The sequence below is a fragment of the Periplaneta americana genome, chromosome 9 (assembly GCF_040183065.1).
Source record: "Periplaneta americana isolate PAMFEO1 chromosome 9, P.americana_PAMFEO1_priV1, whole genome shotgun sequence".
NCBI classification, from domain to species: domain Eukaryota; kingdom Metazoa; phylum Arthropoda; class Insecta; order Blattodea; family Blattidae; genus Periplaneta; species Periplaneta americana.
Window position 1 is genome coordinate 142566621 of NC_091125.1, and position 15057 is coordinate 142581677.

At 33.3% G+C, this 15057-nt stretch overlaps 2 protein-coding genes across 3 annotated transcripts in view; one reads left to right on the forward strand and one right to left on the reverse strand.

Moving 5' to 3' along the window:
• LOC138706569 (sensory neuron membrane protein 1-like) overlaps positions 1 to 15057 on the forward strand; it is a 161684-nt gene that overhangs the window by 100680 nt on the left and 45947 nt on the right. The window lies entirely within an intron of this gene.
• LOC138706570 (cytochrome P450 4C1-like) overlaps positions 1 to 15057 on the reverse strand; it is a 47380-nt gene that overhangs the window by 26238 nt on the left and 6085 nt on the right. For both annotated transcript variants that reach the window (XM_069836048.1, XM_069836049.1), the window contains exon 2: positions 11566 to 11726. In XM_069836048.1, coding sequence (XP_069692149.1) covers positions 11566 to 11719 — 154 coding nt within the window. In that variant the 5' untranslated portion in view covers positions 11720 to 11726. The remainder of the gene's footprint in view (positions 1 to 11565; positions 11727 to 15057) is intronic.

Below are 15057 nucleotides of genomic sequence, written 5' to 3' on the forward strand. Positions count from 1 at the left end.
ACATGGACGTTACAGAGCGTGTATCTAATGCATGTGTGCAAATCCCACAACAGCTAGGTGTGGTTGCAAGAGTTCGTGATTCACTGAGAAGGACTGAAACATGTGTAACAATGCGTGGTAACCACATTGAGCACTTTCTGTAGTGTCTAAGTAACAGACAGATGAGTATCGTAGGCTACAATACAGCATGGCCCATATCTCAACAGATATTTGTTTCTGGCCATATGTTTATAGGAACTTTATTTTAGATTCGACAAATGCTACATCCTGTAAAAATATGCGATACTTTTTAAATATATGTATATCATGAAGTCATGAATTACGTCATCATGATAGTTGTTGATCGGTCAAATTTATTTACATAAACTATATATTTGTCCTGACGCTAGATAACCATAGCAGCTGATAAAACATCATAAAATGACCAATTAAAAATCTGATCTTCAACATAACTATACCCATTATTACCTTGGAGACTGTTCTGTTTAAATTATTAAAATATGCGAAAACATCTGCTGAGTAGATTACCATACACAAGTATGCAAACTTCTTTCATCTGATCACGTAAAAGTATTGGATGTGTCTTAAGAGAACGTTTTTCACACCGTACCTCAGAATTAATATCGCTTCAATATTTTTCTCCTTAAACGCCAAAGGAACTTCTACGGTTCTCCAGTCATGTCTTATGTAAGAATATTCTTGTTATGACTACAGAAGAATTCTTCATTATAAAGATTGCAGGAAAGACGCACTTATCACAGTATAAAGAAGTTTTTTTTCTTGTAGTTGTATTGCATTGCTGGTGATGTGGAAGAAAGGGCCTGATGGCCTTAACTCCACCAGAGTAAATAAATTAAATAAACAAATAAATCAAGGAATGTATGAATGAATGAATGGAATGGATGAATGAATGGAATGAGTGGAATGAGTGAATGGAATGAATGAATGGAATGAATGAGTGAAATGAATGATTGAATGGAATGAATGAATGAATGGAATGAATGAATGAATGAATGAATGAATGAATGGAATGAATGAATGAATGGAATGAATGAATGAACGGAATGAATGAAAGGAATTAATGGAATGAAGGAATTAATGGAATGAATGAATGAATGGAATTAATGGAATGAATGAATGAATGAATGAATGAATGAATGAATGAATGAATGAATGGAATGAATGAATGAATGAAATGATTGGAATGAATGGAATGAATGAATGAATGAAATGATTGGAATGAATGAATGAATGAAATGATTGGAATGAATGGAATGAATGAGTGAATGAATGGAATGTATGAAAGGAATTAATGGAATGAATGAAAGGAATTAGTGGAATGAATGGAATGAATGAATGAAATGATTGGAATGAATGGAATGAATGAATGGAATGAATGAATGAAATGATTGGAATGAATGGAATGAATGAAATGATTGGAATGAATGGAATGAATGAATGAAATGATTGGAATGAATGAAATGAATGGAATGAATGAATGAAATGATTGGAATGAATGAATGAATGAAATGATTGGAATGAATGGAATGAATGAGTGAATGAATGGAATGTATGAAAGGAATTAATGGAATGAATGAAAGGAATTAATGGAATGAATGGAATGAATGAATGAAATGATTGGAATGAATGGAATGAATGAATGAAATGATTGGAATGAATGGAATGAATGAAATGATTGGAATGAATGGAATGAATGAATGAAATGATTGGAATGAATGAAATGAATGGAATGAATGAATGAAATGATTGGAATGAATGGAATGAATGAATGGAATGAATGAAATGATTGGAATGAATGGAATGAATGAATGAAATGATTGGAATGAATGAAATGAATGAAATGAATGAATGAAATGATTGGAATGAATGGAATGAATGAATGAAATGATTGGAATGAATGAATGAATGAAATGATTGGAATGAATGGAATGAATGAATGAATGGAATGAATGAATGAATGGAATGAATGAATGAAATGATTGGAATGAATGGAATGAATGAATGAATGGAATGAATGAAATGAATGGAATGAATGAATGAAATGATTGGAATGAATGGAATGAATGAATGAATGAAATGATTGGAATGAATGAATGAATGGAATAAATGAATGAATGAATGGAATGAATGAATGGAATGAATGATTGAATGGACTTGAATGGAATGAATGAATGAATGAATGGAATGAATGAATGAATGGAATGAATGAATGGAATGAATGAATGGAATGAATGAATGGAAGGAATGAATGAATTGAATGAATGAATGAATGAATGGAATGAATGATTCCACCAATAGAGCTATTATTAAGCATTTCAGTTTAAAAAAATGATAGAAAAAGAAAATCGTTTCTTTCTGAACACTATCACGGACCTCCTGGATTGCTTACAGGGAACCCTAAAGGAATTCGGACCTCCAAACGGGAACCACTGCTGCTTAAAGAAAATAGCACAGCCGGACTCGGTGCGATAGCGAGGGGCTTAATGCGCAGTACGTGGAGTTAGCCTTCGAAAGCAACGCGGCGTAGGTCGGGCGTTTGCCTGTTTATTCGATCGCGAGTTCAAGTCCCAATGATTACCTGAACGGTTTTATTCCAAAATTTGTATGTGTGTATGTATGTATATATTTACACTGTAATGGCAAACACCCAGTGTCAGTGATAACTTAATTAGACACAATAATTGCAATTCGTACACAATAAACAATTAATACACAATAACAATTAATACAAAATATAATTAATACACAGTAAACAATTAATACACAATAACAAAGGTAGAATGGTAAGGGTACACAAAAATTAATAAACAACAGGGAAAAGAACCTGCAGGAAACAAAAAAATTAACACAAAACAGGTAAAATACAGGAAATGGATCATGTCTGGCTGAGGAAACCCATCGCCGGAAAGGACAGCAAAGAAAGAAGAAAAAGAATTACATTTGGCAGTTTTCTCCCTATTTTAACTTTCGGTTTTCAATTACATCTTCCTTAAAATCTCATATTATGAGAGTGAATTTATTTAAATTCTGTTTGGTTCGAGTCAGTATCAGTGGCGTAGCCAGCGGGTGGGTCAGGTGGGCCCCAGCCCCAACCAAAAAATATACGAATTTTTGCGTTTTTTATGGAAAATACTCAAAATTAAAACTAAAACATGGATCCAGAGCAATAGTTACAGTCGATAGCATTAATATATATTATTTTAATGTACCGAAGTACATATGATATTTCCATGCAGATATAATAATAATAATAATAATAATAATAATAATAATAATAATAATAATAATAATAATAATAATGATTTATTTTAGATGGCAGAGTTAAGGCCGTAAGGCCTTCTCTTCCACTCAACCAGCAAAAAGTGTATATACATATGCATGAACTTGCAAAGAATTCAACAATTTGATTTAGGTGAAAGTTACATGTATACAAGAGTTATTTACGAATTAAACAACAAAATACTATGAACTATTAATTAAACACTGAAATAAACTGTGTAGCAGAATTAAACTAAAATACATAGAATGTTAATATATTTCAAATGATATTAGATAATAGAAAGAGATTATTATGAGACAATTTTGAAAATACAGCACAATCAGGATGATGTCTAAAGAAAAAAGTAACAGTGTAGTCAGTGATAGTTTAAATCAGTATGATTGAGTGAAATGCTAATAAGGTTATCTTTTAAGCTGTTCTTAAAGGTGTTTGTTGTCTTGCAGCCCCTAATACTTTGTGACAAGGAATTCCATTGACGCGAGGTGGATATTGTAAAAGATGAGGAATAACAAGATGTTCTATGAAGAGGTATATTTAGCGTGTCACAGATAAGTGATCTGGTATTTACGTCGTGGTTAGAGTATAGATAAGAGAAACGAGACGAAAGGTAATTTGGTGTTGAGGTGTGCAGAATTCGAAAGAGTAAAGACAAAGACTCTAAAGTTCTGCGTTCTTTAAGTCGGAGCCACGAGAGACTTGCGAAGGACGGTGATATGTGATCATATCGTCGGATGTTGCACACGTATCTGACGCACATATTCTGAGCTCGCTGTAACTTGACTGACAGTTCAGAACTTAGGTCACTTAACAAAACGTCACAATAATCGAAGTGCGGCATTACTACGGTTTGTACTAGGGTAAATTTTAGTTGCTGGGGCAAGAAGTTTCTCAAGCGACTCAAACAGTGAATGGAGGAACAGATTTTTTTTATCGTTTAACTTCAAAATTCCATCTTAGATTATTATCAAAAAAGAAGCCAAGATTTTTTACGACAGATGAATAAGGGATTAGCGTGTTGTTAAGGGTAACAACTGAAAGATTACTGTTATTAAGGGAGTTAACTAAACTCTTACTCTTACATCGATATTCTGCGTCATCATACGATGTAAGAGTAATGGAACGGAGAAAAATTCTCTCCGGCGCCGGGATTTGAACCCAGGTTTTCAGCTCTACATGCTGATGCTTTATCCACTAAGCCACACCGGATACCACCCCGGCGTCGGACAGAATCTTCTCAGATTAAGCTCCAACTCTTGGGTTCCCTCTAGTGACCGCCCTCTGCACTACGTCATAGATGTCTATGAACGTAGGACCGAAGTCCACACATGTGCTGAAGTGCACTCGTTATGAGTGAGTAGTTGGCCGGGATCCGACGGAATAAGCACCGTCTTAAATCACGAAGTGATTTACGCATATCATATATATTATTTTAATGTACCGAAGTACATATGATATTTCCATGCTGATATTCTGCGTCATCATAAGATGTAAGAGTAATGGAACGGAGAAAAATTCTCTCCGGCGCCGGGATTTGAACCCGGGTTTTCAGCTCTACTTACTGATGCTTTATCCACTGAGCCACACCGGATACCACCCCGGCGTCGGACAGAATCGTCTCAGATTAAGCTCCAACTCTTGGGTTCCCTCTAGCATCAGCACGTAGAGCTGAAAACCCGGGTTCAAATCCCGGCGCCGGAGAGAATTTTTCTCCGTTCCATTACTCTTACATCGATAGCATTACGGTAAAAAGTAAAAAATGCGTTCATTTCTTCAAAGCCAATTTAACTGTGTTGGATTTTTTTTTATTTCTTTTCGTTTTTTTTCTGTTTTTCTGTTTTCTGTTTTCTTAAACTAGTACGCACACAACACCCATGCCCGAGGCGGGACTCGAACCCACAACCCTTCGGACCAAGCGATAGAGACATGCCGTGCCCCTACCGCTTGAGCCATCCGGGCCGGCTGGATTGGGACTAAAAAATTGTCTGGCAGCGATAAAAAGAAGGAAGCTGTGGAGGCTACTGAATTGTTCCATCAGATAGAAAAATTTGACACCTTATTTTATTTGGTATGCTTAGACGATATTCTTGCTCTTTCAAATTCATTATCGGAGGCACCTCAGTCTCCAAAAATGGATATTAGTAAATGTTCGTCCTTCATTAAGGCAATGATATAAAACTTTTCAAAGCTCTGAAACGAAGAGAAATTCGACAATCATGTCAAGCACAAGGCCTTGTAATCTAGCAATTCTATCCATTGAGAGGGAGAAAAGTTGGGATTTGTTGGAGGAGCCATCATCAATGATCGACAGATTCGTTGCTAGGAAATCTCGACAGCTCCAGTTCACCTTATAAATCGTTTGTATTTATATGCCTTGCATGATTGTTTATCATAATTTTGCATGTTATTAAATAAGACTTCCGAGAATAAGTTTCAAGAGAGTTGACGGCAGCGGCATTGTCAGGAGATGTCAGGTACTTTCTAAACCCTGCACATAATGAAGAGGTGGAACAATCAGTGGCTATGCAGTGCAAAGGATTCCGTTACGAGAGAAATCTTCTTTCCTAGCAAATAGCAAACAAATTATACCAGATTTTATACTAACACAACTTTTGTCGGGTCATGGGAAATTTGGGTCTTATCTAGAACGATTTAAATTACATAAGGACAGTGGCTATTTATGTATCTGTGAGGAACACCAAACTGTGGATCACCTTTAGTTTCATTGTCCAGTCTTCGAAAACAAAAGATTTATTTTGGTCGGACATTTAAATTTTTGTAATGTAATATATGACAAATCACTATTCAATGTGTTCACAAAAACGTGCTGTTATAAAGAGTTTTGTAATTTTATATGTAATATATTTAAGAACTCGTAAATAATTCAAATTATTGTAGTAGATATAAGTGTTAATTTTAAGTAGCAAGATTGGGTTACCCACGTCAATGTAGTTTTATATGTAGTATCTTTAAGAACTTGTAAATAATTCAAATTAATGTAGTAGATATAAGTGTTAATTTTAAGTAGCAAGACTGGGTTACCCACGTCAATGTAATTTTATATGTAGTATCTTTAAGAACTTGTAAATAATTCAAATTAATGTAGTAGATATAAGTGTTAATTTTAAGTAGCAAGACTGGGTTACCCACGTCAATGTAATTTTATATGTAGTATCTTTAAGAACTTGTAAATAATTCAAATTAATGTAGTAGATATAAGTGTTAATTTTAAGTAGCAAGACTGGGTTACCCACGTCAATGTAATTTTATATGTAGTATCTTTAAGAACTTGTAAATAATTCAAATTAATGTAGTAGATATAAGTGTTAATTTTAAGTAGCAAGACTGGGTTACCCACGTCAATGTAATTTTATATGTAGTATATTTAAGAACTTGTAAATAATTCAAATTAATGTAGTAGATATAAGTGTTAATTTTAAGTAGCAAGACTGGGTTACCCACGTCAATGTAATTTTATATGTAGTATCTTTAAGAACTTGTAAATAATTCAAATTAATGTAGTAGATATAAGTGTTAATTTTAAATAGCAAGACTGGGTTTCCCACGTCAATGTAATTTTATATGTAGTATCTTTAAGAACTTGTAAATAATTCAAATTAATGTAGTAGATATAAGTGTTAATTTTAAGTAGCAAGACTGGGTTTCCCACGTCAATGTAATTTTATATGTAGTATCTTTAAGAACTTGTAAATAATTCAAATTAATGTAGTAGATATAAGTGTTAATTTCAAGTAGCAAGACTGGGTTACCCACGTCAATGTAATTTTATATGTAATATATTTAAGAACTTGTAAATAATTCAAATTAATGTAGTAGATATAAGTGTTAATTTTAAGTAGCAAGACTGGGTTACCCACGTCAATGTAATTTTATATGTAGTATCTTTAAGAACTTGTAAATAATTCAAATTAATGTAGTAGATATAAGTGTTAATTTTAACTAGCAAGACTGGGTTACCCACGTCAATGTAATTTTATATGTAGTATCTTTAAGAACTTGTAAATAATTCAAATTATTGTAGTAGATATAAGTGTTAATTTTAAGTAGCAAGACTAGGTTACCCACGTCAATGTAATTTTATATGTAGTATCTTTAAGAATGTAAATAATTCAAATTAATGTAGTAGATATAAGTGTTAATTTTAACTAGCAAGACTGGGTTACCCACGTCAATGTAATTTTATATGTAGTATCTTTAAGAACTTGTAAATAATTCAAATTATTGTAGTAGATATAAGTGTTAATTTTAAGTAGCAAGACTAGGTTACCCACGTCAATGTAATTTTATATGTAGTATCTTTAAGAACTTGTAAATAATTCAAATTATTGTAGTAGATATAAGTGTTAATTTTAAGTAGGAAGACTGGGTTACCCGCGTCAATGTAATTTTATATGTAGTATCTTTAAGAACTTGTAAATAATTCAAATTATTGTAGTAGATATAAGTGTTAATTTTAAGTAGGAAGACTAGGTTACTCGCGTCAATGTAATTTTATATGTAGTATCTTTAATAACTTGTAAATAATTCAAATTATTGTAGTAGATATAAGTGTTAATTTTAAGTAGGAAGACTGGGTTACCCGCGTCAATGTAATTTTATATGTAGTATCTTTAAGAACTTGTAAATAATTCAAATTAATGTAGTAGATATAAGTGTTAATTTTAAGTAGCAAGACTGGGTTACCCACGTCAATGTAATTTTATATGTAGTATCTTTAAGAACTTGTAAATAATTCAAATTAATGTAGTAGATATAAGTGTTAATTTTAAGTAGCAAGACTGGGTTACCCGCGTCAATGTAATTTTATATGTAGTATCTTTAAGAACTTTTAAATAATTCAAATTAATGTAGTAGATATAAGTGTTAATTTTAAGTAGCAAGACTGGGTTACCCACGTCAATGTAATTTTATATGTAGTATCTTTAAGAACTTGTAAATAATTCAAATAATTGTAGTAGATATAAGTGTTAATTTTAAGTAGGAAAACTGGGTTACCCGCGTCAATGTAATTTTATATGTAATATATTTAAGAACTCGTAAATAATTCAAATTATTGTAGTAGATATAAGTGTTAATTTTAAGTAGGAAGACTGGGTTACCCGCGTCAATGTAATTTTATATGTAATATATTTAAGAACTCGTAAATAATTCAAATTATTGTAGTAGATATAAGTGTTAATTTTAAGTAGGAAGACTGGGTTACCCGCGTCAATGTAATTTTATATGTAGTATCTTTAAGAACTTGTAAATAATTCAAATTAATGTAGTAGATATAAGTGTTAATTTTAAGTAGCAAGACTGGGTTACCCACGTCAATGTAATTTTATATGTAGTATCTTTAAGAACTTGTAAATAATTCAAATTATTGTAGTAGATATAAGTGTTAATTTTAAGTAGGAAGACTGGGTTACCCGCGTCAATGTAATTTTATATGTAGTATCTTTAAGAACTTGTAAATAATTCAAATTAATGTAGTAGATATAAGTGTTAATTTTAAGTAGCAAGACTGGGTTACCCACGTCAATGTAATTTTATATGTAGTATCTTTAAGAACTTGTAAATAATTCAAATTAATGTAGTAGATATAAGTGTTAATTTTAAGTAGCAAGACTGGGTTACTCGCGTCAATGTAATTTTATATGTAGTATCTTTAAGAACTTGTAAATAATTCAAATTAATGTAGTAGATATAAGTGTTAATTTTAAGTAGCAAGACTGGGTTACCCACGTCAATGTAATTTTATATGTAGTATCTTTAAGAACTTGTAAATAATTCAAATTATTGTAGTAGATATAAGTGTTAATTTTAAGTAGGAAGACTGGGTTACCCGCGTCAATGTAATTTTATATGTAGTATCTTTAAGAACTTGTAAATAATTCAAATTAATGTAGTAGATATAAGTGTTAATTTTAAGTAGGAAGACTGGGTTACCCGCGTCAATGTAATTTTATATGTAGTATCTTTAAGAACTTGTAAATAATTCAAATTATTGTAGTAGATATAAGTGTTAATTTTAAGTAGGAAGACTGGGTTACCCGCGTCAACGTAATTTTATATGTAGTATCTTTAAGAACTTGTAAATAATTCAAATTATTGTAGTAGATATAAGTGTTAATTTTAAGTAGGAAGACTGGGTTACCCGCGTCAATGTAATTTTATATGTAGTATCTTTAAGAACTTGTAAATAATTCAAATTAATGTAGTAGATATAAGTGTTAATTTTAAGTAGGAAGACTGGGTTACCCGCGTCAATGTAATTTTATATGTAGTATCTTTAAGAACTTGAAAATAATTCAAATTAATGTAGTAGATATAAGTGTTAATTTTAAGTAGCAAGACTGGGTTACCCACGTCAATGTAATTTTATATGTAGTATCTTTAAGAACTTGTAAATAATTCAAATTATTGTAGTAGATATAAGTGTTAATTTTAAGTAGGAAGACTGGGTTACCCGCGTCAATGTAATTTTATATGTAGTATCTTTAAGAACTTGTAAATAATTCAAATTATTGTAGTAGATATAAGTGTTAATTTTAAGTAGCAAGACTGGGTTACCCGCGTCAATGTAATTTTATATGTAGTATCTTTAAGAACTTGTAAATAATTCAAATTATTGTAGTAGATATAAGTGTTAATTTTAAGTAGGAAGACTGGGTTACCCGCGTCAATGTAATTTTATATGTAGTATCTTTAAGAACTTGTAAATAATTCAAATTATTGTAGTAGATATAAGTGTTAATTTTAAGTAGCAAGACTGGGTTACCCGCGTCAATGTAATTTTATATGTAGTATCTTTAAGAACTTGTAAATAATTCAAATTATTGTAGTAGATATAAGTGTTAATTTTAAGTAGGAAGACTGGGTTACCCGCGTCAAAAGAATTCTCATTATAATAATATAAACTCAGGCTATAACTATAACCCTAATGTACTTTCGGGTAAAATAGGGTTCAAGAAATTGTAAAGTGTGTCCACCATGAACCTGACACATTTCATTTGGCTGCCAAAAATCAATGAATGGAAATAAGTTGGTAACATGCATTGCAATATGTAGAGAAACTGTGAAAATTTCGTTGGCTATTTTTAAAAACCCGCGCGAGAGGTTGTACGTGGCGCTGCGGTAGCTTAAGTCAAAATGGCGACAGCGCAAGAGCGAGCACAAGCGATCTGGTGGTATGCTGAAACAAATTCGGTGATTCAAGTGCAACGCAACTTTCGGCTCGTGTTCCAGAAGGACCCACCATCACGGAACACCATTAAGACATGGAAACAGCACTTTTTGGCAACGGGAAGTGTGGTGAAATTGCATGGTGGCGGTAATGTGCGCGTATCAGAGGACCGTGTAGCAGCAGTGAGACAGGCGTATGAACGAAGTCCACGCAAGTCAGTTCGACAAGCGGGACGAGAACTGCAGATGCAGAACAAACAGTTACGCGCAATACCTACCTCGACATGTTGGATCAATTTGTTGTGCCTCAGTTAATGCATTTGCAGCCGAACGTCATCTTTCAACAGGACGGCGCCCCACCACATTGGAGCCTAATCGTTCAAGAATTTCTCGACACACAATTTCCCGGTCGCTGGATTGGGCGTGATAGACCGACAAGATGGCCACCTCGATCACCGGATATTACTCCTCTAGACTTTTTCTTGTTGGGATATGTCAAGAACAAAGTGTATACAGGCCACAAAATTCGTGATCTTCAACAGCTACGCGGCCGCATAAGAGATGCCGTCAATTCCGTTACGCCCGAGATGCTTCAGAAGACCTGGCAGGAAATTGAATTCAGGCTAGATGTTCTTCGTGCAACGAGAAGATCTTATGTTGAGGTGTACTGATTTTTTTAATGAAACTTGGTGAGTTACTCTTGATATTGCATGCATTCTTTTCTTTTTGCCCCAAGCAGTATGAATTATACAGCAATTTCAAATGTGTCAGGTTCATGGTGGACATCCTGTATATTAAAAAAAAAATAAACTCTGCATATCTGACCCACCCAAAAAAAATCAGCCTGGGTACGCCACTGGTCAGTATTACTTTTCAGGATGCTTACTAAAGTGCAAAAAGACATGTTTAATTTTGTTACTAAATTTCAAATTTAAAATTGAAATGATTGATCTAGCAGGTAAAGTTTGGAAATTTTCTGTTTTACTACACAGTTGAAATACTCAAAAACGATAGACAACTACGGTAAAAGCACATTTTTTTTGTCTTTTTTTTTTTTTGAGTATCTGATAAAGACTCACCCTTAGTGTTGGTGCCGAACTCAAGACCGTTACCGATGAAAGGCAGCGTCTTTGGACCCGGAATTTGTTCAGCCAACTCCACCATTCGCCGCATGCATACTTTTCGAACCAGGTAGAACAGAACCAGAACCACCGCCAGAAATTCCAGCAACATTATGGAACTGTTGTGCACAGGAATAAGAAAAGAAATGATTGGTCAGTATTCCAGATCCGCAAGATCAGACCTGCAGAGCTGTAGCTCTTGAGAGCGACTGCTTTCCTCCCCTTTTTTACCCCACCCACCTTTTCTACCCGTGCTGTCACGGCGTTCTTAACTAGAACGCTCGGCTGCATCAACATTCATTCTCGCGGCGGAAGTCGATCATCCCCAATAGAAGTGGAGTGAGGCTGGCTTCATATTTCCCCTACTTGCGAGTTCTGCAGGCCTGAGCAAGATTAATGTGGATAAAATATATTTCCTTCTTTTTATAAGAGACATTATTATGCTTTGCTCCAAAACTTTACGATCTCTCTTCCTGGAATTGGTAAACCCTCATAAACCCCCATCATGGATGAATATATAATAGGATGCGAAATTGCTGTCAGCACCATCTGACGGAAGGGGGTTCAAATAAGATGATCAACGCCCGACGTTGTGTGTGGTGAACATTAGAACTACGTGTTGGGTAGATTACCCAGAGTTTTCTATTTATCAGTTCGTTCGGGACGAACAGACGATGCTCGAGAAGACAAGATGGCAGCCAGAAACTTGCTAATGAGTGGACATAAAGTGATATTGGGTAGTGTAAAATAGATTGTCTCTTTTATCTTCCTGTTGGCTCCGGTAAGAATTTTCAGTGGAAGATGGTGTGAGAAATGAAAATGTGAATGTTTTATTTTAAACTGGATTAGTTGAGAATATCGATGGGATAGGACTGACCGACTGGACACTCAACTTGTACAGTCGATTAGTCTAGTGAAATGGAGGAGTACACGAGAGCGGAATAAGCAGACCTGGTTTTCGAATACGGATGAGTCAATGGGAACAGTAGACAAGTTCACAGATTGTATCGGGGCAAGTACCCACGTAGGAGACATCCGGCTCATACCATTTTTCCACGACTGTTCCAAGAGTTAAGGGAAGGAGGGCACGTGATGTCAAATTACAATTCCATTTTCACACAACTATTTTTGCTTATAACTTTCGACTCAGTCATTTCCGGACCAGGGTTCCTATCTCAAATTGATACATGTGCCCTTCGCCAACATCCCTGAAAGTTTGTAACACCACTTCGGAAACACACTGTATAATTCCATCCCATACTGAAAATTGTGAGCGAGGATTTAGTTGCATGAATCTTATAAAAACTAGAATTAGAAACCGCCTTTCACTAAAAAGAGTTAGCACTCTGCTAACAATAAATCTTGAAGGGTTTACTAGTAAAGAATTTTAATGTTTAGAGTGCCCATAAAATAACGTATTTTAACGCGATGTAAATTCAGCAGTAATTGATTCTAAACATACCTACGTCTAATGTTTTACTTACATAAGTACGGTATTATTAGTGAGAGATAAGATGGATTGAAAATAATAAAATCCCAAGAAACAAATTATATCCTGTAACTTTTTGTTTCTCCATACTTTATTTAATTTTATCTTTCTGCACAATTATTTATAATATTGCGCAAGCATTTCGAAATTTGTGCAAATATAATTTTTCATTTGTGCATTTTTGCAACAATTATTTATTTTCTAGTTTAAACCCTGGAGCAAAGTATATTAAAAATACTCTTTCCTCCAGAATCTCTAAAACAAAAGAGGATAGATATATTTCTCCCGTATTGCAACCGAATATATTTCTTACATAGGTCCACTATTTATTCTATGTGATACTAAGTTGATGTCATTCACCGCATTAACCACCTGCTCAAGAAGTTAGCTAGTGGGCTTATTGTTCCTAAGTGGTTACATTGTAGAAATGATGTTTGAAATCCGAATAGTCGCGCTCTTGGAACTATCGTGACTCTGTTGTGTGATGGAATTTATCAGTTCAGCTTGCACGTCTTTATGTTTCCAACAATGCAGAGCTTTCTCAAGCTGCTACCATCTGCACGCCAATTACAGTACTACATTATGCTTGCACCGTTGTGGATAATGCTATTATAATGACTATAATGAATATTGAAATGAATGTGAACTACTTTTCTCCAGTTCTTATTAAAATATCCATTTTCATCATAACATTTCATCGATAGTGAATTACTTCTATGGGTGTAATTTAGCAGAGAATCATTTACGTTCACAATTAAAACAAACACAAAATCCAAGACGTTTTAGTCTTTAGTGGAACTTACTATGGTCAAAAACCGTTTTAATTAAGATCAAGTATTGTAATGCGGTAAAAGTTAATTTCATTTTATAGCAATTATTTGTAAATACTTCCACCTTGTTTACAACTGATAGAAAAATTTCGCAAAGCTACAATTTTTCAAATCACACAGGCAAAGAAATATCACTATTCTTTCCCAATATTATGTCGACTTCTCCACAGTGCATACCATTCATTCACTTACTCATGTATTGTTTAATATACTCATTCATTCATTCATTCATTCACATTTCCACTTATTAATTCATTCATTCATTCATTCACATTTCCACTTATTAATTCATTCATTCGTTCATTCATTTTTTCATTCGTTCATTCATTCATTCATTCGTTCATTCATTTTTTCATTCGTTCATTCATCCATTCATTCATTCACATTTCCACTTATTAATTAATTCATTCGTTCATTCATTCTTTCATTCGTTCGTTCATTCATTTATTCATTCATTCTTTCACATTTCCACTTATTAATTCATTCATTCGTTCATTCATTTTTTCATTCGTTCATTCATTCATTCATTCATTCACATTTCTACTTATTAATTAATTCATTCGTTCATTCATTCTTTCATTCGTTCGTTCATTCATTTATTCATTCATTCATTCACATTTCCACTTATTAATTAATTCATTCGTTCATTCATTCAGTCATTTATTCATTCATTCATTCACATTCCCACTTATTAATTCATTCGTTCATTCATTCATTCATTCATTCACATTTCCACTTATTAATTCATTCGTTCATTCATTTTTTCATCCGTTCATTCATTTATTCATTCATTCAGCCACATTTTCACTTATTAATTCATTCGTTCATTCATTCATTCATTTATTCATTCAGCCACATTTCCACTTATTAATTCATTCATTCGTTCATTCGTTCATTCATTCATTCACATTTCCACTTATTAATTAATTCATTCGTTCATTCATTTTTCATTCGTTCATTCATTCATTCATTTATTCATTCATTCATTCATTCATTCACATTTCCACTTATTAATTAATTCATTCGTTCATTCATTCTTTCATTCGTTCATTCATTTTTTCATTCGTTCATTCATTCATTCATTCGTTCATTCATTTTTTCATTCGTTCATTCATCCATTCATTCATTCAC